This window comes from Littorina saxatilis, linkage group LG9 (assembly GCF_037325665.1).
Source record: "Littorina saxatilis isolate snail1 linkage group LG9, US_GU_Lsax_2.0, whole genome shotgun sequence".
Taxonomy (NCBI): Eukaryota; Metazoa; Mollusca; class Gastropoda; order Littorinimorpha; family Littorinidae; genus Littorina; species Littorina saxatilis.
Window position 1 is genome coordinate 57,244,165 of NC_090253.1, and position 27,027 is coordinate 57,271,191.

Consider the following 27,027-nt stretch of genomic DNA (forward strand, 5'->3'; position numbering starts at 1 on the left):
GAACACCGTGGCTTTGTAGCTGTTGAAAAATGTTTTGGGGTGGTGAGTAAACCCCGCCTTTCAACGTTTCTTTTGAACCCTCACCCTGACAAGTCTGTTCATGTCGATTCATTTTAAACAAAGACGTCCAGAGTTTCCCGCATTTGGAACAAGCCAAAGCATGACCGAGTTTATCAATGTCTAAAATGTACATGAAATGGTCTTTGTAACGCAAGAGGCGCATAACGCCAGTATGTTTGTAAGCGCTACGACGCAGAGGAACGAGACAGACGGGTGTTTGGCTCTCATCAAACTCAAACACATCTATGTTCACCTTAAACTCAGATTCAATCGACTCAAGTTGAAACAAAGTGACCCCCGGAAAGTGGACAGGGGGTGAATGTCCGGCCCACTGTTTGAACAAGGTTTTTGTGGGTTTTTGCAAAGAATGAGGCAAGGCTCCTTTGTACAAAGCAAGACAGCGAAAGAGACACAAACCGTCAGTATAAGGAAAATGATGATGCTCGTCGTATTGGAGCTTGTGCAAGAACGGTGTGTTTGTGATGTAGTCAGGTAGACTATCACAGGCACAACCGATTGGAAAGTCAGACAAAGGCGTGACATAGAAACTGGAAGACATGATGGTATGAGCAGAATACCGAGAGTTTGGGCGTTCGAGTCTAACTTGTTCCAGAATGTCACGGTCACTGATTTCACTGAGAAAAGAAAGAAAGTCCTGTTTTGAGTTGATCAGGCGCGGTCGTTGTAAGACAGAGTGGTTATTGACTGAGGCATGAAAGAAAGACAAGTCACCCGACTCTTTGTTTTTGAGAAGAAAACAGTGAGAAAAATTGATTTTGAAACGCTTGTTTTGTTCATGGAACAGGTCAAAAAGCGACTCGTCCCAATCAGGAAAATCAGAACAAGGGTTCCAGAGAATGGTATAGGTTGACTGAAGCTTACCGGGCCGCTTATGAGTTTTAACAGAATTCCAATGCTTTTCATACATTTGTCTTTCTTTAGAAGGTAACTTTTTGATTTTTTCTTTTTCTAGACTTCGTTTGTTTAACCCTTTTTTGGGGGAAGGGGCTTCCTGTGAAACCAAGCTTTTTCTTTTTTGTCCGACTGTCGGCACTGGTGGTGGTGGTAAACGACTCGCAACATCTTGGCAGTTTTTGTTTTTTTCATGTCGAACAAGGGCGTATTTTCTGCTAAACGCTTTGCCGCACATAGCACAGAGAAAATTTCTAGATTTGCCATGGACTTCTTTGACATGCGCGTTGAGGTTGTAGCTCTGTGTAAAAACTTGTCCACAGTGCAGGCATTGGTTACGCTGCAATAAAAAAAAGAGAACTATGTCTGAGCGACGAAAACAATATCAAAAACATCTTACATAAAAACATTTTGTTTTTTTGTTTTAAAAGCTATGTCTGAGAAAAAAAAAGTAACACGCTACCTTTATTTTTTATTTTTACAAGATATAAAAACAAAATCAACTTACCAAATCTGTTGAGGCTGGTCGCGGTTCTGTGTTAGCGTCACCGCTGCTGCTGTTGGTCGTCATAGTTTTTTTTTGTTCACTACCCACTTGTAGAATCGAAGAGACATTGAAGACTTAGCCCCAGAGGAAGCTTATTTATAACCCCTTTGACCGCATCACCGCCGTAATCTACCTACGCGTGTGGGGAGGTGGGGTAGGGGTAGGGGTGTTGTTTTACCATATTTCTATTTTTGGATGGCTGATGCAAGGTGGTGCAATCGCCGTGGCTCAAGATTATTCTTTTGTGGTATCCTTATTAGTACGGCAGGGGCGCAGGTGACGCGTACGTGGTCCTTTATAATGGGTTATTATACGGTGTGTGTCGTGTCACCGAAGGTGTATAAAACAAATTAAAAAAAAGTAGATGATTATTTTGGATGAAAGTGACATGGAGAGGGACTGTGTGCATGCATGTGTGTGTGTGAGAAGAGAAAACGATATGAGCCTTGACACTGTGAGTCGCTGTGGTTCAATATTGTTCTTTTGTGGTAACCTTATTAGTACCGCGGGTGACGCGTACGTGGTCCTTTATAATGGGTTATTATACGGTGTGCTTCGTGTCAGCGAAGGCAGAGAGCTTTTGTAGTCATTTTTCCATAAAAAAAAGGTGTAGTGACATTCAGAGGGACTGTGTGCATGCGTGTGTGTGTTTGTATTGTCTGCGAGTGTGGCGGCCAGCTGCCTGGGTTGAATGAACTGACTGTATTGTTGTGGTTTTGGGGCGTGCGCGCACGTGGTGCCGCGCGGGAGTGGGGTAGGGGGTGTTGTTTTACCATATTTCTATTTTTAACCCTTGCATCTTGATAATGTGAGTCGCCGTTGAAGATGGTATAACAGTTCAATGTTCATGTGTTGGTTCATGTAACCTCCAAACAAAGTGGACAACTTCTGACATACCAAAACCTTGACATTGGTTTTTTCTTTAAAACAAAAATGTATCAGATGAATTAAAAAAAAGGAAAACTTTTGTCAGTGTCATTTTTGTCTTCAACACCTTCATCTTAGCTGGTGTGGGTTTTCATGGTCATATAAAGAAACTGATGTGAAGACACTGCCAAGAAGGTCCGGCGTAGACTGTTATCGTTCTAAATCAACACTCCGGTCTGCAACAACTTAGACCTTCTTTTTGGCTCACGTAAGTGTAGCCTATGCGATGGTAAACTTTGTCTGTCTGTGCGTGCGTGCGTATGTATGTATGTGTGTATGTCTGTGGTAGAAACTTTAACATTTTTGGCTAAACACCGAAATACTCATTTCACGTGGTTAATTTTCAAGCACCATCTTCAAATTATTGAAGCAATGATCAACATTGTGTCGGCATGTGTGTAGTTAAAGCGTGTATCCAAAGAAAACGGGTGGTGGGGGGTTTTGAAGGGGTACAAGCAGTTGACTGATTTGTGTCGTGTTTGGCATGTAGACGGCAGGTCAGGTGTCAAGATCAGGTCAGGGGTCGCGCGAAGGATTGTGGTCCAGTTCTCACCTCGCCGATTCGCCGGGGAAGACGATTTCATGTTGTTCGGTTTCTAAGCTCCAGAAAAGTAAATAAAGAAGATACCAAAGGGAGATTTCCTACAATTTGATCTGCACAGCGTGTTTCCAATGTCCACGCGAGGAAGAGCTGTCGAAAGCGCGGCAGTCAGTGTCGATCTTGCAGCCGTATCCCGGTAAGTTCAGAGACAGATCTAGTGTCTCCCACTCTGATAACGTGTCACCTACTGTTAATCCGTTTTGTTTTAATTTCTTTTTATTTCAGCAGACACGGATGTCAAACACAGTGCTAGGCAGTCACCTCTAGTGAAATGAGTTGATCTAAAGTGCCTGTAATGTTTGGATGTCTTTGCTCGTGGTTCGATTTATGTGAATTTCAAGACTTGCAGTAGAGTCTCAAGTTAAGTTTACTCTGCCCGAAAAAAACTGTCCACCATTTACTTGAACATGCAGATATAAGGAAACGGAATGAATCTGTTCTCAAAGTCAAAATGATCACGATTTTTTCCTCAGATTCAAAACATGCACTGTCATGGTTTTGTCTGTACAATTTAGTAAGTCTTAAGTACTTTGCAACAACTTCCTTGAACGTGAAAGACAGTTTTTGAATGCTAGATCTGTATCGCGTTTCATTCCAGACTCGATCCTCTCTTTGATTGTAGATCTACTGTTTGCTGTTTACGCACTATCATATGATTCGCTATGTAACGTTTGGTAAGCTTACCTTGCCACAGCTTTCTTGTCTTTGTTGGCATTTCTGGCTGTGTTGACCGTCAGAATTATTTTAAGAACCAGGCTGCTGCAGTCGACATGTTTCGCATATTGTAGGGTTACCATGCTGCATAGGTAAAGTGGCTTGTATAACCTGACTATTCTGTTTCAAAACACTGTTTATATTTGTGTAGGTTGTAGTCATCATAACTAATCGCATTTTGCCATTTGTTTCAGAAAGGAGGTTAACCTACAACAAGATCGACGCTATGTCAGATATATGCCTCAGCCACATGAAGACTTCCGAATTTAGATCTACTCGGCATGGTGACAAGTCTTGATGAAAAGTATAGGACTGAGGACAGCAGTGGAAAAAGTGCCCACATGGCAGGTACCTAACCTATTACCCTAGTCATTTTATCTATTTGCCTTCTTTTGAAAATTATACATGGAGTTGATATGATGCGTTAGTTTTAACTGTGTGTGTGTGCGTGTGTGTGTGTGTGTGTGTGTGTGTGTGTGTGTGTGTGTGTGTGTGTGTGTTACGGAGTGAGTGAGTTTGTGTTATGTTACTGTTTGTTGATTTCTAAGGCTTCGCCTCTTGTTGTGTGTTGTTGTTGATGTGAAAATGTGTTATACTTGTTCGTGTGGGTTTCTTGCGAGCACAGACAGACAGACAGACACACACACATACACACACACACACACGTGCACAGAGAGAGAGAGAGAGAGAGAGAGAGAGAGAGAGAGAGAGAGAGAGAGAGAGAGAGAGAGAGAGAGAGAGAGAGAGAGAGAGAGAGAGAGAGAGAGAGAGAGTTCGACACTGCCACACAAATTAAAAACAGAGATCCCATTGGGTTGGTTTCAAAAGTTTATTGTCAAAGTACGTTGTCTAATTCTAAACACACCTAGGAATTAAAAATCCAATGTGAGTACAGTATCATAGACATACAATCATGATGGTCAATTCAAAGAGACGAGGTGGTCCCCGGATTCGTTGTCAACCTCATAACCACTTCTTGGTGTCACAGGAAGGTGATTCACGGTTGCGGCAGGACAGTAAGCTGGACATGTGGGATACAGGGGTCGCTGCAGTTGGTGAGGGTACCCCTCGCTTTGTGTCGAATCCGTAGCTGTTGTTATTGTGGATGATGGTGTTGAGTGGTAGTAGTCTGACGGCGGACACTCTGTGTGATTCTTCGGATGTTTCTCCCCCTCCTTCTCCTCTGCGGGTGACAGAGAAGATAACTGCTGGTGGTAGTCTTAGAGTTTTTTCTGCACTCTAAGCAGCCTCTGAAACTCTTTCAAGTCCATGGTGACTCCTCTTTGGGTGGGGACAACACGCCCACCTTTGGTGCTGGTGGGAACAGCATAGTGGCGAACATGGATTTTCACAGCCCCTCTCCACGTTTTTACTGAGGCAAAAATGCTTCCACCTAGCGGGTAGAGTGCAGCCGGCGGTGGGGGATGCTTCATGGTCCCTGAAGGCATAGTCGACTCCGCAAAATACCTCTGTGGTCGTCTTTACATCCGTCCTGTCTTATATACACACTCGCGGCCAATGTACATCTGGTTTATTCTGGTTTCAACGGGTCCACACTGGTTTAGACTGAAGTCGCGTGGGATGATATGACGTTTCTCCCTCTGCTGCATCGCTCACAGAGCAGTTGTTCAGTCACATGAGTGATGGCCCTTTTTCGAAACACTGTCGTTTCTGTCCACCTCCACACAACAACCCGCAAACACCACCATGAGAGTCCGTCTGGGTGTGTCTTGGGTAATGCCACATTCCAACAGCTAAGAATTTTGTCTCGATTCAGGTGTTCCCAGACTTTATCTGTGACGGTTCTAATGGCGTCATCAGTCCACCGCGTTGGACAGTCTTTTTCGTCTCTTTCTTCTTCTTCAAGGCGTTTGCAAACAACGCGTTTCAACTCACTGACAAACATCAAGAACAAACTGTTTCGCAGGTGAACTTTAACTTTGAGAATACCAGCCTCCAATTCTTCCAACATCTGCTCTAAAGAAGGACTGGACGTCTCCATCATGACTTTTGTTTTGTGTACCTCTCTTTTCCTACCGTCACTCTTTTAGCCCTCTCTCTACTTTGGAGGGTACGAGATGAAAGTGGTGGAGATGATTCCTTCCCTTCTTCTTATATAGACAAATACACACACACACACAAAAGACATACCCAATAAAATGAATAAAACAGTTTGCATACCTAAACAAAAGACGATGCATGCGACATCAGTTTCTTCTCAGCTGTTGGACCAAAAACCATACTCTTCGATCATTACCCCAAAGTCTGTTGGGAGAAAACACACGAAGCATTCGAAATAAACTGACTCCGCGGCTTTTCATCAAAACATAGTACAATACATACAAGCCACAGGCTGAACTAGTCAAGTCTTGCAAAAGACGTGGGTTGTACACGTGGGCTGAACTGTGTTTCAGCATAAAGTTTTCAATAGCGGGGTGCACGGGTGGTAAACCAAAACTATCAAAATATTCCGCTTGTCCAAGTCCATCAAACCAGACACACACCCAGTGTTCTCCCGGTCCTGTACTGCGATCTGTATTGATGACAAAAGCGCTTGGGCGTCGCGTATTCACCTGTCGTGGGAGTCTGTCTCTGGGAAACACACCTCGAAACACACGTCGGGTATGAATGTCTCTCCCCAACACTCGGCTAATGTCTTTGCTGTTCATAGTGCAAAATCAGTCAGGACCTGGCGAGAGCGATCAATCTCGATCATGCTGTCCATTTCACCATACACAATCACCATCACGGGCGCTGGAAGGGCTTGGTTGAACTTCAGCTCCAGACGCAGGGCACCGCTTTTCACCAGTTCAAACTGATCTCCATCCAGAAGACTGGGACTCAGGTCAAAACTGTAGATAGCATACCCCAGCTCAAAATCACGCAGTTCCATGTAAGATCCCGCATCTCTGTTGGCGAGGCCCGTGGAAGTCATGAGACTGAAGAATGATCTCACATACTGGTGTTGTTCAAAGTTCGGTGTCAGGGGTTTGCCGGGGATCTGTTTCCCGTCCAGGTACAGGCTGAGAAAGAACAATCCTTGTGTCTTGAAGTGGTAGGGATTGCGTGAGGCTTGTCCGTTGAAAGCAGCGCTGTCCACCAATCCAATCACCAGGCGGTTGGGTGTCTGACTCAGAAACAAGTTGTCCTGCACAGCACTGTGGTTGCCTGTGGGAATGAAGAAAGTCTTCACCACGACCCTTTTCAAAGGATACTTGGCCGTACCTTTTTCCAGTGCTTTGGCGTGAGCGAGGCTCACAGCGGGGTTCAACTTGACTTTGCGAACAAACAGGGAAGCATGTGTGATGACAGTGCGGAAACCCTGAAAGGGGTCAGGAGACATCAGGTGGAAGATGTTCTTGGAGGGAATGAGTCTGATCTTTACGTCCACTCCGTTCATCATGTAGCGTTCCTGGTGCATGATGTCAGCATGAAGTCGCCCCATCATGTCTGCCTCTCTGCTCCTCGTGGTTTGCTCACGCCGTACCTTCAAACCCCAGTTGTCATCCCCGTCTGTATCATCCAGATGGTTGAAGCTATCTCGGTAATACATGGCACTGGTGAGGTGACTTTTCTTGGCTTCTCGTCCATAGTTGAGGGTGGCTTCAAGGTAGGCACGGTAGGGGTAGGTGTTCTCTGAATTGGTCACCAAGGTATCATTGAGACTGATATCCACCTGGGAGAACAGGCTGTGCAACCAGTAGTTGACAGGAGCCACATGGGAGTCAGCCTCCAAGTTTGTTCCGTCTGCTTTGGTGATTTTAGCTCGCACATGGAGATACGTGTTGCTTAGATCCAGGTACTCGGCTGTGGCACCACTGATGGCAAACTCAATAGGGGCTCCTGGGGCCAGAGTAGCCAGAGGATGATACTCTACAAACATTCCCTCCTGCACAGCTGTCTGTGTCGGAGGTACAGAAAACAAATCCAGTCCAGTATGTACACTTTCACATGACTGAGGGTGGGCAAGCGCCATGATGATTATCCAAAAATATCGGCTGCCGTCACCCTCCTTCTCTTCTTCTTCTGCCTCCCAGTCTGACCTCGGCGGCGTGGTGTGGATGATTTTATACGTTTCCTTGCAGGTTCTCCAGGCGGCGCGGCTGCTGTGCCTGTCACTCGACCCACGGCTTGGTGAAACAATCGCTTCCCTGCATTGCTAGCTCTCTGCTGAAGCGACGACTTAACACTACGACCAGACAGCACATCCTGAGCCACCTGCATGCCTGTCCTATCCCCTTCTTTCAGCAGAGCTTTTCCACCACTTTTCAAAAGAGGCACAAGGGCTCGACCAATACCCCCAAAGAGATTGCCAATGCCATGACCTCTGTAGTTTCTTCCGCCTACAAACACGGAGAGGCCGTGACCGACCTGGCTGCAGTAATAATCTTCATAGAGTTTTCCACTGCCCTGGAAAGGACTTAGACGAACCATCTTCTACAAATGGTCGGTGCGTCTACGACGAAAATGAAGCGTCACGATAGTGTGCCCACTGTCAAATGAAATATATTTGCCCGTGTCCGTCGTTAAAAGCATTTCCACTGTGTTGAACTGAAAGCGACTCAGGGGGATGTAATGGGGTTTTTCAAACATATAATGCACTGTCTCCTTGGTCTTGTCGATGGGAGGAAGAGTTCGCAGTAGAGGAACCATGACGTCTCCCACGGGTCGGGGGCTCACCAGATCACAATAAACAAACACACTTTTAAACTCTTTGTTCAAATCCATGAAGCGTGTTGCATCAAGGTGCGCAGGTCCTCTTATAATCGGTGAAGGTAGACCGAGGATATCCTGCAAACTATGGCTCATGTGGAAGGTAGCACCCTCCTCATAAAGAGTCACACTCGCTTTTTTGGAGGCTTGGTTGTAGTAAAACTTCATTCTTCCTTTGTTATTGGTTTGGTCTCCAATCAACGTTTCCACTAATTTGTTCAGCGCATGGACAAAGTACTTATTGGACTCGTACAGTCCTTCCTGTAATACTACGAATATGGTTGGTCTTTCATCACGCTGGCTATTTTCTGGCTCCTTGTAATGAAAATACACATCTCTTTTGCGTACGTTCAAATAGTTGTTGCTAAACTGAATTTCAGCCAGTCCTACTTCGTACTTTCCATTGAGTTCTACAGACTGAGGAAGCTTGGTAAAAAAATGACTCGCGTTGTTGTCAGGGTAGTGCTGCAAGGAGCTGTTGCTGGGGAGTGTCAGGTAGAACATGATGAATGAAGACGTTGTTACTGTGCCAATGGTGGATCAATGGAAGGATTAGGAAGCACGTAGCCGAGACACCTTCCCAACAAGGCCACCCACAAATTGTCTGTCCCGTGTCCACGCGTCAGATTGAACAGAGACACTCCAATCACCACATATATAAGGATGATCTGGCAAAGGAAGACAATCTCGTTCCGAGGGACACGACGTCCAAATACACGCCACAGCTTGGATGTTCTTGGTCGCTTAACAACACTGTCTGTTTCATCCAGTGGCGTATTAATCTTCTGATCTTCCTCCATCAGAGCCACTGAAGCTAGTCCGTGTAGTGGGTCAGTGCCGTCTGTGGAATCCAAGAATTGAATGACGGGTCATAGCCGAGCCATTTGACTAAATACTCTTTCTGTTTGCCTTTTCCAGGGCGTTGTTCCAAAACAGCTTCAATGCGGTATATTTCTTTCTCCCCCACTTTCTGCAGTTCCTGTTCATAAAACGTCCCCAGCAGCTCTTCTCCGTGATCATCTTTCAGCACATAGGTCACAGGTGTGGTTGACTGGACTTGACTGATGGTAAAGAGTTCCTCTGTCCAAGAAGGCATATAACCTTTCTTAAAGACTCTTCTCGTCTTGCTGATTCGCACACGGTCTCCTATATTCAGTTTAGGTGGTTTGAAGACAGTTGGAGCACCATACAACCGTTGCCACACTTCCTCCTGATTAGCGATGGTTACGTCAGCAGGAGCTTTCTTAATACTGCGGTGGTAGGAATGATTGTAACCACGCACCAGCTTAGGCAAGACTTCCACATACCTCACTGAACTTGTTCTGGTGAAATACCTCCACAGTTTGTCTTTCAAGGTACGGTTGAAGCGCTCCGCCATTGAGGCTTTAATGTCATCATTTTCTGTCACAAAAAAGTGTACCTTTGTTTTGTCCAAAAAATCCTGAAACACCTTGTTTTTAAATTCGCTACCCTTATCTGTTTGCAGTCTCAGGGGTTGACGACCTCGGGCAAAAATGTCTTTGAAGGCTGTCACCAGAGAGGTCCCTGTTTTGTCCTTCAAAGGCACCACCCACGCGTGTTTGCTCAGCACATCAATACATGTGAGTAGGTAGGTAAACCCGTCATTGTCTTTTCTCAGCGCTCTCACATCAATCAAATCTGCTTGCCACTGGTGATCAATGCCACCCACGATTATACGACGGCGAACAAACTTTCGCCGCACAGGTTTGTGTAGTGTATAGGTGTCTTGAAAAGTCAACCACTTTTCAACTTGTTTTTGTTCTTGTCTGGTGGCTCTTCTCAAGGCCTCCACACCACCCAAACTTCCAGCGAGTTGACTTCCATCATATCGACGTCGCAGCTTCAGATCTCCTCGACTTTTCTTTCCACTGGCATTCTGATCAAGAATAAGATAGCCACGTCCTCTTCTTGGGGGATGGAGAAGGGAATGATACTCTTTCTGCAGAAGGAGATGGTGAGGAAGGAGTCACAATTCTTCTTCTTCTTTTTGTCCTGGTGGGTGGTCTTCCTCTATCACCCCCCTCGCTGTGCATCCACTCCCATCGTCCTGTGTGACTAATGAGTTCACGAGGGGTATTAACCGCTTTTAAATCTCTTGCAAACACTTCCCACCCTCGAGGATCAGGTGCATTTTTACGGTAACGAAGAGCATCATTCACCAGATTAGCCATGTTGGTTCCTTCTACTGTCTGCCCCTGGTACACGAGCTGCCCTTGCTCATTCCACTTGATGTCAGAACTGTCCTTGGTTATATCCAAAAGCAACTGAGCCTTCTTCTTCAAGGTTTTCGGGACACTCTCCAACACTCGTTTTTCTACCCTAGATAGGTCCTGAACTTTCTCGGCCTCATTCAGTTCTGTCAAAGGTTGTTTTGAGGGTGGTGACATCTCCACTCTTCCAAGAGGTTTGTCTTTGTAGTGACTAAAACGATTCAAAAACCGCCACAAGACTTGTTGGTAGGAGTCTGCTTTTTATATTTAGTCAAGTTTTGACTAAATATTTTAACATCGAGGGGGAATCGAAACGAGGGTATGGTGTATGTGTGTCTGTCTGTCTGTCTGTCTGTCTGTGCGTGTGTGTGTGTGTGTGTGTAGAGCGATTCAGACTAAACTACTGGACCGATCTTTATGAAATTTGACATGAGAGTTCCTGGGTATGAAATCCCCGAACGTTTTTTTTATTTTTTTGATAAATGTCTTTGATGACGTCATATCCGGCTTTTCGTGAAAGTTGAGGCGGCACTGTCACGCCCTCATTTTTCAACCAAATTGGTTGAAATTTTGGTCAAGTAATCTTCGACGAAGCCCGGGGTTCGGTATTGCATTTCAGCTTGGTGGCTTAAAAATTAATTAATGACTTTGGTCATTAAAAATCTGAAAATTGTAAAAAAAAATAAAAATTTATAAAACGATCCAAATTTACGTTTATCTTATTCTCCATCATTTGCTGATTCCAAAAACATATAAATATGTTATATTCGGATTAAAAACAAGCTCTGAAAATTAAATATATAAAAATTATTATCAAAATTTTTTTTTCGAAATCAATTCAAAAACACTTTCATCTTATTCCTTGTCGGTTCCTGATTCCAAAAATATATAGATATGATATGTTTGGATTAAAAACACGCTCAGAAAGTTAAAACGAAGAGAGGTACAGAAAAGCGTGCTATCCTTCTTAGCGCAACGAATACCCCGCTCTTCTTGTCAATTCCACGGGCACTGCCTTTGCCACGGGCGGTGGAGTGACGATGCTACGAGTATACGGTCTTGCTGCGTTGCGTTGCGTTCAGTTTCATTCTGTGAGTTCGACAGCTACTTGACTAAATATTGTATTTTCGCCTTACGCGACTTGTTCATGTTTGTCCACGTCCTTCTCATCTAAAATGCCCCGCATCACTTGATCCATGTCCTTCAAACTTTGTGAGGTTGCATCAGGTACTGGAGGTCCACCTGCAGAGTCCCGCAAAGAGTCCAACACGCGTGGCTCAATCAAAATCATCTTTTTGGTATGCTCCATCGCATCAGAGACCCAGGGTCCCGAGCAAGCCAGATACAATTCCTAGCACAGGGTTCAAAAGAGCCTGAAGAAATCCGCCTTTCTGCAGGATTTGCTTTCGATGTTTGACAGATGTTGTTTTTTTGGCTAAGACCCGTAGGTTCTGTTTGTGTCGAGACTACCGTTTCTTCTGTGCGGGCGTCAGCTGCACATGGCCTTTTAAGATGTTCAGGGAGCACTTGCACAACGCATGGATCAAATCTGGAGAAGCTCCTTTCAACACGGCCTTAATCACAGCAGGTTTAGCCCCACACAACATCCGCAACATGGGTACATTTCTCTTCAGGCGTGCAGACATGGTTATTTTTGAAGGTACACCACGGGGTGCTCTGGCGGGGAAACTTTTGTCCTCAGACGAAGATGATCGGGTGTTTCTTGTCGCAAGTCAAACAGCAAATAACCGTGAGGCATAGAAGTCGCATCTTTAAATGCCTCTTGCACATACTTTAGCTTCCCAGGGTACATCTGCTTGGCCAGATGGGTGATCTGTGAAGCATCTCGTGGGTTTTTAAACACCACCAGGGCCCGGTAATATGTAGCTAGTCATCGGTCGGCTGACCGTGAAACTGACGGTGGGTCGACGTTGAACCGCAAAAGTCAGTAATATGAGCGCGAACAACTGCCGGTCCAACTGAAAACAGTCACCCGACTGCGGTTGGGCTTACAGGCACCTTTTTCGGTGGATCGACTGCAGTGCAGGTACTTGTTTTAACTTTCTGAGCGTGTTTTTAATCCAAACATATCATATCTATATGTTTTTAAAATCAGGAACCGACAAGGAATAAGATGAAAGTGTTTTTAAATTGATTCCGATAATTTAATTTTGATAATAATTTTTATATATTTAATTTTCAGAGCTTGTTTTTAATTCAAATATAACATATTTATATGTTTTTGGAATCAGCAAATGATGGAGAATATGATGAACGTAAATTTGGATCGTTTTATAAAAACAATATTTTTTTTACATTTTTCAGATTTTTAATGATCAAAGTCATTAATTAATTTTTAAGCCACCAAGCTGAAATGCAATACCGTAGACCAATAAAACTAACTTTAAAAATCGCGCAAAGAGACTGGATTCACTATACATAGAGACAAGACACTCAACACATTTACAAATCGTCAGCAGACTTTCGTTTTCACACGTTTTTGTTGTTCATTTTCTCACCCTGTCCTTTACCACCTTTGGCCTAAATGTCTTTGATGACGTCATATCAACAAAACGATACCGGTACCGCCAAAACAGGACCGGATGTTTACATCGGAAGTTGTAATGTTCTAAAAATACCACCGAGCGGTCTGACTGTCTAGTCAGCCGACTGTCAGTGCTACCGCGCTGCACATATTACCCGTCAAAACACGGCCGGTCAGCAGACTGCAGTCATCTGACTTGACAGTCAGTCGACTGTGGTTGCTCGACCGTCCAAAATACGCTGTTCATATTACCGGCCCCAGGTAGTGACTGTTCAAACTGATCGTCCTCTGTTCTTTGTTCTTTCCAAACAGGTTCTGTACAATATACATCACACTCAGATTCCGATGATGACTTCCTTTGGTGAATAGTTGTGTGATCTTGTCGTTGGTCTCACTCATCAAATCATCAATGATGACCAGTCGCCTCTTGTGCCCTGTCCACTGTTCCACGTCGGGTAAACCCTCCACAAACGTCACATGTCTCATCTCATTGTAACCAGACTGCCACGCCCCATAACACCAAATCAATTCCTCTGGAGGGGGTGTCATCATATCTTGCAAGTGATTCAAATATTGTTTGACAAAATGAGTCTTCCCACTCCCTGTGGGACCGGCAATCACACAGGTAAAAGGATGTTTCCACCTTGGATCCATTTTCACATACTAAACTAAGATCCTATCCTTATCTTTATTTATTAATTCCAAAAAACACATCTACCTTGAATTGTCTCTTCAAAAACAAAAGTCATTTTAGCGCCCTTTTTTGTTTTCTATTTCATCATCATACTCAACAACACCACGTGAGTGCGCGCCCGCGCTGGACACCACACTCGCAGACAATACAAACACACACACGCATGCACACAGTCCCTCCCAAGGTCACTTTGATCCAAAATAATCACCTACTTTTTCAATGAAAAAATGACAACAAAAGCTCTCTGCCGTCGCTTCGCGGAGCCCTCTCTCTTTCATGCTGGTAATAGCTATGTAGTTTGGTGAACTGCCAGAGGTGTCAGGGTAAATGCAATTAAACGGTATCCCTGCACTTCGCGGAGGCCCTCTCTTTTATGTCAGTAATAGTTACGCGGTCCGGTAAACCACCAGAGAGGGTCAGCGGTAGGAGAAGTTTAATAAGAGGGGACCAGGTGCGTTCAGCACCAATTAGAAAAGAGGGAGGGGGAGTAATCCTGTCATTACCCCAGCTGGAATGGTCATTAGTACCGAGCAACAGGTACAGGCACATGAAATCACATGACAAAATATAAAACGCAATAAACCGTTTATCCGCAATATCTCTTTATCACTACTTCAACACAGGCACCTTAACCTATAACTTTATGATGGACCCTATCCCTGCACATTGCACATTGCACTGGGGGGTGAGGCATACCTATATATACTACTTATATGATCGTGCATTCTTCTAGTTGCCGGACATTATGACTCAGCTATATGATCGTGCATTCTTCGAGTTGCCGGACATTATAACTCAGCTATATGATCGTGCATTCTGCTAGTTGCCGGACATTATGACTCAGCTGAAGGCTCACAGACATCCTTTGTGTGGCGTCTCTCGGGCTCAAGTCTTCACTAAAGAGTTGCCTGGTTCAAAAGCAGAAAAAGAAATAGAGACTTTCTCAACGTGCAAATGGACTGGAGAAAGAAACCACATTCTGCACGACTGCCTTTGGTTTTACCAGGAAGAAGTCCCGAAAGAGGAACATATAACTTAATCAAGAACAAAACGAGCTCTCAGACAACTCTGATATCGAAAACAGATAGAGTCACATTGGTGTTTGTCTTTTCAGCTTGAAACCAACGTTGGACAGAAGCTGGTCGACTTACTCGAGAAAAGCCGGGTGGGAGTGATGCTTGACAGAAAACGATCTCTTCATCTCTACATCAACGGTGACGACCAGGGTGAAGCCGCCCCTAGCCTGCCCGACCCCTGCTTTGCATTCTTTGACGTCGGTTGGCCTTACGTGCAGGTGAATGTGTGGGTGGCATAATTAGTTATCCTCTTTTCATTTAGCACTATATATCATTCCAATAGTGGTAGTAGACCTTCTAACTAATTGTTTGACAGTGTGATAATCAAATATCGTCCTTCCATTCATCCCTTTTATCATTCTAATAGTGGCAGTGACTCTTCGCGTTTATTAATTTAATGTCAAAATTGTTACTTGTTCACCGAACATGAAACACGATATTCTGAGGAAAAGTCTTCCGAAGATCTAGAATTCCTTTCATAAATGCTCAAACATATTTCAGCAACGTGTTCATCATCCTGGACTTTACAAATAATTGTTTTCCTGCAACAAAACCGTAACTTTTCACACAGTCTAATCCTATTATGACTTCCTTTCAAGACATTATAACCATGCACACACAATCCTGCTAAAAACTAAATTTTGTAAAACTGAGATTATTAACTCGAGGTAAGTGTGAGGATCGCTTTCTTTGTCTCCTTCGTTGTTCTCATAAAACTCTCAATTTACCAGTTACGTCATGATGATTTCACTGCCTTTGTTTCAGATTACTGCTTTACCTGTTCGACGCATACAGTGAAGACAGAGCAAACAAAGAGACTGCCAAACAAAGAAAACAAAGAGACTGTTTCGCGGACATCGAATTCTTTCTAGCGTTCACCATTCATCACATTTTTGTTGATGTGATTGTTTTTGTGTGTGTTGCTTTTGTGTTTTTGAACAGTAGAATATCATTCGTTAATGAAAACAAAGATCTTGGTCTTTTCTTGATGGCTGTTTCTGAAAAGGTCTTTGATACCCCTTGCTTGACTGTTAAAGACAAAGAGTTAAACTTTTTCCAGCTTTAAGTATTTCCCAAAGATGGGTTGCAAATTATATGTTCAAATATGAAAACATTGATGTTGATTAAAAGATAGGATTGTTTTAAGTCAGGAAAAGGAATGAGACACGACGATTTTCTTATCTCCATGTCTATGATTTCTTTGTGTCGAAATGTTTTCATTTTAGGCACATCAAAAGACAAAGATGTGTGAACAAAGGAGTGTGCCTCTCACAGTTTTCACAGTTGACTTTTTTTTTAAATCAGAGTAAATAATGTTTTGCGCATTTATTAAAACTCAGTAGTTATTCGGTTGAACTATAAATGTTAATAAAACTGTGGTTGTGTGCACATATTTCCATCAATTCTTGTGTGAACTTAACCCAGAGTCTGGTTGAAATTGTGATCCTACAATTGTGTATGTGTTTCACGTAATTTGTGTGTTAAAGTTGCACCGAATCGTCACAAATAATATGTCTGTGGTGTATGGGTTTTTTGAAGAAAAAATATTTCATATTGTGCCCAAGCTTTTATAGTTTTTGTGGAGCCACACACAATGTTCAAATAACGTTGTTGTCGTTTTTTATTGATGAGTTTATCCAATACTTAGGAAATATGGTTAAACCAAAAATAAGGGTATTTTGTCCATTGGTAAAGAGGAGAGATCAAAAACGCATATTTGGACTGTACATGTATATAATCAGGTTAGAACAGGAATTCTTGCTGTTACTTTGATCAGTTTGTTTCAGAACAAATGCATTGATATGGAAATCAAGCATATATACAGCCTTTTAAGAGTGTGTGTGTGTGTGTGTGTATGTGTGTGTGTGTGTGTGTGTGTGTGTGTGTGTGTGTGTGTGTGATTTGATTTCATTGGACAAAATTTATGTTAGATATTTTTGAAGTAAAAGGAAACTAAGATTATGGCGAATTTACATGTCTCTGTCTGTGTATAGTGTATGTCAAAATTTTGCTTTATCAAGCCTTAGTTGATTCAGTAAGATAATATCAGCACGAAATCTTTAAAACGGGTAGTTCATGAATTATGTAATTGTTTGCAGTGTTAGTACTTAGTAATAATGACGAGGAAACAATCATTTCTATTTCATTTAAGATGTTGCGTCATTGGCTGAAACATGGAATGGGGAAATAGCACTACAAGCTCAAACATATTTGAATGCTGCCACAATGTTTAGAATATAGACATTAAAAACAATATACCGACTGTCTAATTTCAATACAAAGCACAGAGTTGTCGCCACATTGTGGTCATACTTTCTTAGAAACGTTTTCTCTTTTCTTGTACATCTTTACATAGCTTAAGTCTAATATAAACACAATGATTGCTTTAGTTACCTTCCAATGCACAGGCCTTCCCATGTAAACTATTCTGCTCGTCTTCCAATATCTAGCCAGGTTTTTGACAAGTAATAAGAACAATTCTGCATCTGGACACATTCCACAACTTACCAGCGTAGGAGCGTTCTGTGCAGACTGGTGTTTGCTTGTTTTGTGTGTGTTTTATTCCATTTGTTTCTTTGTTTTTGTGTGACTTATTTTTTCAACTGACACTAGTGTCCATCTGCAATAATAACTCTTTCAGAAATTCTAACTCTGCACAGAAAGAGTCAAGACGTTGATTGTTGGTATGTGTCCAAGTGGAGGGCATGGTTTTTACGCCATGTAAACACCTGGACCGGTGTGAGATAGCAAGCAGACTGTTTGCACGCCATGTAAACACCTGGACCGGTGTGAGATAGCAAGCAGGCTGTTTTCACGCCATGTAAACACTGACAGGTGTGAGATAGCAAGCAGGCTGTTTTCACGCCATGTAAACACCTGGACCGGTGTGAGATAGCAAGCAGACTGTTTTCACGCCATGTAAACACCTGGACCGGTGTGAGATAGCGAGCAGACTGTTTTCACGCCATGTAAACACCTGGACCGGTGTGAGATAGCAAGCAGACTGTTTTCACGCCATGTAAACACCTGGACCGGTGTGAGATAGCAAGCAGACTGTTTTCACGCCATGTAAACACCTGGACCGGTGTGAGATAGCAAGCAGACTGTTTTCACGGGAAGGATTGTGTTTTCAACTCACGGTCTTTTTTCTTGACCCTCTGCACGGTGAGGGCTGGACGTACAGCACCATGTAAACTTGCTTACACTTAAACCTTGATAATAAAGATGTCTTGTCTGCATGGTCTTGTCATGTGTTTTATTCTCTCTCTCTCTCTCTCTCTCTCTCTCTCTCTCTCTCTCTCTCTCTCTCTCTCTCTCTCTCTCTCTCTCTCTCTCTCTCTTTCTCCCCCTCTCTCTCTCTCTCTCTCTCTCTCTCTCTCTCTCTCTCTCTCTCTCGCTCTCTCTCTCCCTCTCTCTCTCTCTCTTTCTCCTCCTCTTTCTCTCTCTCTCTCTCTCTCTCTCTCTCTCTCTCTCTTTCTTTCTTTCTTTCTTTCTTTCAGTGACAAATACGAAGAAGCAGAGAAGGCTGAGGGATATCCGCCGTAACCAGTCCATACACCACGCGGTACTAGACAAGCGTTTTGAACAGAACGTGCTTGTATGCGAATCGGACGACATCGTGCTAAGATACGACATAAGAGAAAGGAAAGTGACTGATTGGTACATCAAAATGAGAGACTCTTCAGCGCGCTGTCTGAAGAGGTCGAAACCTCTGAGCAAAGACGACTTCGCAGAAGACAGAAGGCAGGCGACCAGAGACCTGAATGTTTTGGCGGCAGCCGTGAGACTGTACCTGGGCTGATCTTCGACCTGCATTGTTAATGGAAATAACGAACAAAGACCCCCGTGTGACGGACGTGCACCTCCCTACACCTAGCTGTGTGCACAGACTGACTCGCTATCGGACTTCCAGTAGCGAGAATCTTTTCGCGATCGTGCATGTTTCGGTATCCAGAAAGCTTTGTACGTCGACATCCCAACCCCACAACACCCTTTCGCTAAAAACCATTCAGTGTTTCCGCGAATAAAACATTCTGATTCTCTCTCTCTCTCTTTCCATTTAATGAACTCTATGAACAAATAAACTTGATTGGTATGTTTTCTTTGTATACAGTTGTTCATTATCGGAATTATGGTTTATTGTGACAAAATAACGAAGATTTGGCTCTGTAATACATTGTTTTGCTGAGCTAATGTATTGTTGGGTTACTTTCCGTTTATCTTCATTGCTTTACACCCAATTTTGAACACTACCTTATGATCTACAATGCTTCTACATAATGCGCTTCATGTACATAAACTTATATGTTCTACCATTAATGTTTTTATGTAACCTTTTTTTCCCTAGTCATAGTTATAGTAAAATAGTTTAGTCCCTCTTTATGGCGAGGGCCAGATGCAAAAATGCATATCTATGCTTATTCTTGTTACCCTCGAAAAATTAAAAAATTGTCATTGTTGTCATTCTCTCTCTCTCTCTCTCTCTCTCTCTCTCTCTCTCTCTCTCTCTCTCTCTCTCTCTCTCTCTCTCTCTCTCTCTCTCTCTCTCTCTCTCTCTCTCTCTCTCTCTCTCTCTCTCTCTCTCTCTCGCGTGTGTGTGTGTGTGTGTATGCGTGTGTGTATGCGTGTGAGAGAGTTTGTGCAAGCGCACCCGCATACAATTATGTATATGTGTGTGTGTGTGTGTGGCTGTCTGTCTGGCTTTCTATCGGGTCTCCGTGTATGGTTTACATTTGTTATTATGTGACTATGGCTTTGGCAGTCCACTGACCCAGTGATTGAATCATGTTGAAACTAGATACCCAGCTCGTAGTTTCAGCACTGACTTCAACATTTTATATGCAAATCGGGTCACAGTGATCCTATAGCTGTGACCGCACTGTACCGGTCAGATAAACTAAACACACATCACGTGATCACTGCATATCTTACGTCACACTCGTCCGAGTGCAATGGCTGCCGCCGTGCGACAATAGAACCAGTGTGGACAGTTTGTTACATCATTTGTGCTTTTTAGTGTGAATCATTCTTTCAAATTATCGCTTTTGAATCACTAGGATAGATTTATCAACTCCGTTGTCGACTATTCGTTTCTGTTACTGCGCTCTGCGGTTGAGACAAGTTGTGAGGTATGTCACTATTGATTTAACGTTCACGGAATTTCCGGGTTTACCCAACTTTCGGTTCGCAAGTTTCTCTCTCTCTCTCTCTCTCTCTCTCTCTCTCTCTCTCTCTCTCTCTGGCATTGTCTTTAGTGTGTGTGTGTGTGTGTGTGTGTGTGTGTGTGTGTGTGTGAGTGCGCAGTGTGTGTGTGTGTGTGTGAGTGCGCAATGTGTGTGTGTACATTTGATTCAGAGTAGTCGTTCACTGAGAAAGGCTTGCGGCGAGTTCAGTTTAAAAAAAAAACGTGCACAAGGTGTACGCTTATGCCACAACCGTCGTAAATAAAGTGTAGTACTCTTTTTACAAAAACATGTCCGGTTTGTCGATCGTGCAGTGCAATATTCACCATTCTCTTTGCGCATCCCACCCACAACGACCTGACCCCAATTTTAGCGAATACAATATGCAGCGTAATCTCGATATGGGTCACAGGGACCCGCGAGAATGTGAACTTTGTATAGTTTAGTGCTTCGTTCTAAATTTAGCATTAAAAAGACTGTCTCTCCGTGCGAAGGGAGCGTGACGTGTTTCTCGTTCAACAGCGGTTTATTTCTCATTCGTTTTACGCAGCCATCGTTTCTGCTGTTTACCTACAGCGCAAAGATAACGACAGGTTAGATAGGAATGATTCACAACAAACCAAAATGAATGTAGAAGGCAGTGCATTACTTGTGCAACATACTTGACCTTGTATCAAAACACGTACTGATCGATCATAGTATTCTACTCCTCTTTATCCGTACTGTACTATAACTATACTAAGTATAGTACACTACAGTAAGAATAAAAGGGCGATCGACCAGCGCTTTGATACAAGCTCCTGTGATGCACAAATACGACTGGTACACTGAACGCAAAAAATAACGTACCTATTTTCACATTTGAACTCGAATGAACTTTTTAAAGCGTTCATGCCTCACGGATCATTCTAGCAATTTTTAGGAGACATTCTGCATCTGATAAATTGCGTTCTGACGTCAGTATGTTAATACAATGGAAAATAAACATGAGAAAACGGGGATAGCTGATTCACTTTGTGTAACCAGTTTTGAACGAAGTGTGGCCAACTGCAGTCTCCATCCACTGCAAGCTGTACGGAGGAAAGGAAGACCTGGAGAAGACGGCAACCTTCGTCTCGCTGTCCGGGCTGACAATATAACTAGTGTGATCGACAAGAAGAAGAACGAAGTGTGACATAGTTCTACTAGCTAAAGTACCAGACATGGTCAACACTGGTGTTGATTTGAACACTAGTATTTACCGTGTGTGCTTCTTTTGCTAGTAGAATCATGTAGTATATCTCACTGTGTTCACAACTGGCAACACTTTAGAGTGTAGCAATAAGCAGAATAGTCAACCACCCTCAGCCTTTAAGAAATGCGCCCCACTTCAACCCCCACCCCCCACCTCACAACACACAAGAAAAAACAATGAAGGAACGTAATACGGGGGTGGGGCGGAGTAAGGATTAAGTCAACATATTATTCCATGCTGTATCATGCCTGTGTGTCACAACTCGTATGAGGCATATCTCGGAGCATCATGAACGGTCACTGCCCAGTGTACAGGGCGTGTAGGGTAGCAACCAGGGATCGTGTTTGATTCCGTACACTACAAGCGAGCACAATGTCCGAATAAGGACAGCAAAGTGATTCCATCCATTTAATACTGCCCCCCCCCCCCCCCTTTATTCAAAGACCCTGCTTCTCAGCTTTATTGTTCAAAACGTCTCTAATTTCACCGTACCTAATTTTCAAACTCCCTCTTTTTAAAGACCTGATTCTCTCAGATCTTTGTTGGCGATCTTCAAAATAGGACCTCTGTTGCAATTTTAGGTAACATATAAAGCGGTCCACTGAACCATGGCGACAGCTGCCCCGCCGGTGCCAGAACCCGATGACATGGACTGCAGCGTGTGTCACGAGCAGTACGTGCAGCCCAAGCTGCTGCCCTGCGGACACCTGCTGTGTCACCACTGTCTGCTGTCCTGGCTGCAGTCTCAAGACCAGGCGCTATGTCCGCTGTGCCGCTGCGCCATCATGGACCCCGAGGAGCGAGGCCAGAAGAGCTGGCAGGACGTCGCGGACGGTTTCCCTACAGACCTGGCCATGGCGGACCTGGTGGGGGCTCACCGTCTGCTCAAACAGTCGCACAGCTGCTGCATGTGTGAGGCGGCCGCTGCATCATGTCTGTGTCTGACGTGCGGGGACCTGTTCTGCGAGACATGCCGGAAGCTGCACCTGAAGCAGAAAGTGGCCAGGAACCACACGGTGGAGGACCTGACCTCCCTGACGGCGGACAAAGTGGCGGGAAGCCAGCACGCCGCATGCGCCGTCCACGCGGACAAGACCACGGAGCTGTTCTGCTCGACACACGGTGAGAGCATCTGCCAACTGTGCGCCACGTCCCGCCACCTCAGCTGCCCGGAGGTCAAGGACATGCAGGAGAAGGTCAAGGACGCGCGTGCCGTGCTGGCGGAGCTGGCGGTCACGCTGACCGAAGGGGAGGCCAGGCTGGACAAAGCCATCCAACAGCTGGACACCCACATGGCGGAGACGGAGAAGCAGACCAAGAAGGCCGTTGCCGAGATCGAAGCCGTGTGTGCGCGCCTGGAGAAGTCGGTCCAGGACTGTCGTCATCGCCTCAACGACCTAGCCCACAGCGCGTGCTCTGACGTCAAGGAGGCGGTAACGGAGACCAAGACGTGTCTGCTACAGCGACGCGGGAAACTGACGTCACACAAACACGTGGTACAGCGCGTGCAGGAGGCCAAGAATCGCGACACTGTCAGCACCATGACGCCCGTGATGCAGACACGTGTCGGAAACCTCGACTGCAGCGTCATCTTGCCTTCGGGCGCCAAGGTCGTATCCAAGGTGACCGTCGTGATTGACGCAGAGGCCGTGACCCGTATTGAGAAAGAGCTGTCAGGACTAGGTCAGGCCAAAGTCATGTCTGCTGATTTGGATTTTGGACTTGTAAGTATGTTTTTCCCCATAATTATCTGATTTTCTTAATGATCGCGCATTCTTTTCTGTGATGTTCCTTCTTTTTTTAACCGATTAACCAAGTTAGTAAACAATAAAATATGAGGAAAATAACTGATGTCGATGAAAATTAAAGCGGTATCTCCGTGTTTAGTATGTGCATTTATGTAATTTTGGACACATACATCATCCCGCAGTGGGGCACTGCGGTTATGAAATTAAAAGCCCCTCCTGTTTTTGGAACCGCAGGAGCTTTCTAGTTTGCTGTTAGGTAGATTTTTGGTTCCTCTTTCCTGTCATGCTCTCTTTTTCTTCATGAATTCTTTTCTTTTTTCTGCCTTCTTGCTCATTCACCTGTATTTTTTCCAAAAATCTCTTCTCTTGCCGCTTGTCTCGCGATTCATGTATAGTTTAATCTGTTAGTGTTCTGATGTAAGTCCAGCAGTAGATAGGTTAAGCCTATTTTAACATACTGGAAACTGGTAATCTTCCAGTAGGTATTAATTTAGTTTTACTTAAGCCTGCTGGGACACAAGTAATGGGTTAGTGCATTTGTAAACAGGAATCGCTTGACAAGTGGCCCCCTTCATCCCCCCCTTCCTCGTCCTGATATGGCTCTGCGTAGTCGGCTGGACGTTAAGCAACAAATAAACAAACAAACAAACACATAAATCAGGTTTGTGAATTAAAAGTTTGTTGACCAAGGCACGATTTTGTCACCATGCCAAAACTCTTAGCCTGATATCATTGAACAGGATATGAACCCCTCACATGAACATAGGCGCTGTGACCGATACCTATCAGCCTGTGGGTTGCAGGAAGTTTTGCTGCCACTTTGCAACCCTCTGATTTTCACTCCTGAAATGATACGGTCGAAGTTTCTCAACTCCATTGAGAAATGTCGAATTTGCTCTTTTTCGCATACAAACAAAAATTATTTTAAAAGTAAACACCATTCTGTTAAAGTGACACTTTATTGGAACTGTAGTAAAAGATTCAGTCTTAAAACAAAACGAAAAATACTGAGATTTTACAACAAAATATAGTGCGGCACTGTTTGGAGGATTTACAAACAATTAATAATAATTTCAGTTTGATGTGTACACTGACTGATTGCAGGTGCCAGTTTTGTCTTTCCATGACAACCACGGTGAGAACATCGTGCTGAGCAACGACAAGCAGACGGCAGAGAAAAGAGGGCGTGGCAGCTGTGATGGTATCGTTGTGGCCTCTCAGCCTATGATGACGAACATGTTGAACGAGGTTAGTCATTGAGCTCAGTGTTCACTGTGACGCTATCAGTGTGTTTACAACTGTAATCCCTTCAAGAAATATAGCTCTTTCACGTTACCTGTTACCTGCAAATGTCATTCAATTAAACATCCTGTCCCCAGAGACTGTGCAACACTTCAAATAGCAATTTAGAGAATACTGAGCATTTTAAAGAACAGGTTATTTTTGATTTTGTGTAATGTATGAATAGTTTTAAGTTGTTCTAACTGGGGAAGCTGGTGGGATGTGTGTGTGTGTGTGGGGGGGGGGGGAGGCGGTGCAGGAATCGAAGTGGCAGACGACCATTAACCGCCTTGGCTGCCAATAATGTAGCCTCTAGTTGAAGTCATTGTAAATGTGTAACTATGTACAACAAAAAACTAAAAGTATAGATGGACATTAAAGCTGCAAACATCTACTTTTATACAAAAGTCAGCACTTTGCACAGTATTACTGTGATTAACCAGCACATAGCTCTGTACAGGACAAAGGTGATCAACAACAACTTTTACAACAACGACTCTCTTAAATACCCTGTGCCGTGATTATGCCAAGAACCAGAGACAATTGCCATTGGATTTTATGTTCATGTTGTGTGTGTGTGCCAAGTTTGAGAGCATCCTTTTATTTGAACATAAAGAAACGATCAATAGCGTTGCCTTGTTCTGTGTCGACACATTTTATATGTTGAACGTGATATAAGTTACGAACATAATTTATGAATAACAGTGTCCACACAGCCAAAAAAGTACCCAGGCCGTTGTATTATTTGGTAGGTGTAACAGTTTTAGTAAAACAAAAGCTGCACTGCTTGCGTGTGTGTGTGTGTGTGTGTGTGTGTGTGTGTATTTGTGTGCGCGTGTGTGTGTGGGGGTGTGTCTCCGAGAGTGCATGCGGGCATGTGTGTGTGTGTGTGTGTGTGTGTGTGGGTGGGTTTGTGTGTGGGTGGGTTTGTGTGTGTGTAAGAGAGAGAGAGAGAGAGAGCGTGCAAGCATGCCTGTGTGTGTGTGTGTGTGTGTGTGTGTGTGTGTGTGTGTGTTGTTTGTGTGTGTGTGGAGGGGTTTGTGTGTTGTTTGTGTTTGTCCACGCATACGCTGTATGTGCATGCATGTGACAATAAACGCAATATGTCTAGGTCATCTTGGACAAAAGAGACGCTCTTTGGAGAGGTTGGATCTGGACTGGAGCAACAACCACTCCTCCAGACGCTCTGACACTGCCACCTCACGCAAATGGATGGCCATCTGCCGTGGTCATTAGTAACAATTCTGTGAACGTGAATGGCGGACACACGGTAAGTCAAAAGAGACCGGGAAGAAAGGGCGGGTACGGGGGAAAGGATGAAGGCTGTGTGTCCGATTCTGGCTTTGTGTATATGTTTGTGTGTCTGGGGGTGATGGTGGTCGCGGTGGTGGTAGTTTTGAAAGTTGAAAACAAAAGGTCATGACAAGTTTTATAAAATCTTTGATCAAAATTTAGCTAGTACAAAGTAGACCTGATTGCGTGTTTAAATCCCACAGGGTAAAAGGGCCATCACTATCAACCTACTGCCGGACAGTTAGTCCTCTGTTTAATGTATGGTTCTGGAAATCAAAATAGGTTCATAAATGATCACGTGCGAGGAAGTTTCAATCTTCACAGAAATGCGTGTGTTCAAACCCCAACAAGGAATCTATCTCAACTCGTCAAGGTAACACGACTGTTCATAAGTTATTCACTGAGTCTGTCCGACCTGTCTTGGGGTTGACGCGTTCGCTGTAAAACTGAAAATGCTTTCAAAAACTCAACATGTTTGAAGTCAGTCCATTTTCTCTATTAACTGGATTGTGTCAGCTCTATGATCGTGCATTCTTCTAGTTGCCGGACATTATGACTCAGCTATATGATCGTGCATTCTTCTAGTTGCCGGACATTATGACTCAGCTATATGATCGTGCATTCTTCTAGTTGCCGGACATTATGACTCAGCTATATGATCGTGCATTCTTCTAGTTGCCGGACATTATGACTCAGCTATATGATCGTGCATTCTTCTAGTTGCCGGACATTATAACTCAGCTAAAGGCTCACAGACATTCTTTGTGTGGCGTCTCTCGGGCTCAAGTCGTCCCTAAAGAGTTGCCTGGTTCAAAAGCAGAAAAAGAAATAGAGACTTTCTCAACGTGCAAATGGACTGGAGAACAAAACCCCATTCTGCACTACTGCCTTTGGTTTTACCAGGAAGAACAGAAAATGTTAACACAACAAAACTTTAAGACAACTCGAATATCCAATACGGATATAGTAGTATTGGTATGGCTCTTTCCAGCTTAAAACCAACGTTGGACAGAATCTGGCCAACTTACACGAGAAAAGCCGGGTGGGAGTGATGCTTGACAAGAAGCGATCTCTTCATCTCTACATCAACGGTGACGACCAGGGTGAAGCCGCCCCTAGCCTGCCCGACCCCTGCTTTGCATTCTTTGACGTCAGGGGTTCTTACAGACAGGTGGGTGTGTGGGTGGAATAATTAAGTATACTCTTTTCATTCTGTACTTCATCACTATAACAGTGCCCCTTATCGTTGCATTATAATTGATTGGATA

At 44.0% G+C, this 27,027-nt stretch overlaps 1 protein-coding gene and 1 long non-coding RNA gene across 2 annotated transcripts in view; one reads left to right on the plus strand and one right to left on the minus strand.

Moving 5' to 3' along the window:
- LOC138976559 (uncharacterized) overlaps positions 1–27,027 on the minus strand; it is a 100,930-nt gene that overhangs the window by 71,007 nt on the left and 2,896 nt on the right. The window lies entirely within an intron of this gene.
- Positions 22,005–24,669, plus strand: LOC138976557 (E3 ubiquitin-protein ligase TRIM56-like). The gene is made up of 2 exons (XM_070349403.1): positions 22,005–23,161; positions 24,290–24,669. The coding sequence occupies exons 1-2, from the start codon at positions 22,046–22,048 to the stop codon at positions 24,443–24,445; spliced, it is 1,272 nt and encodes a 423-aa protein (XP_070205504.1). The 5' UTR covers positions 22,005–22,045; the 3' UTR covers positions 24,446–24,669.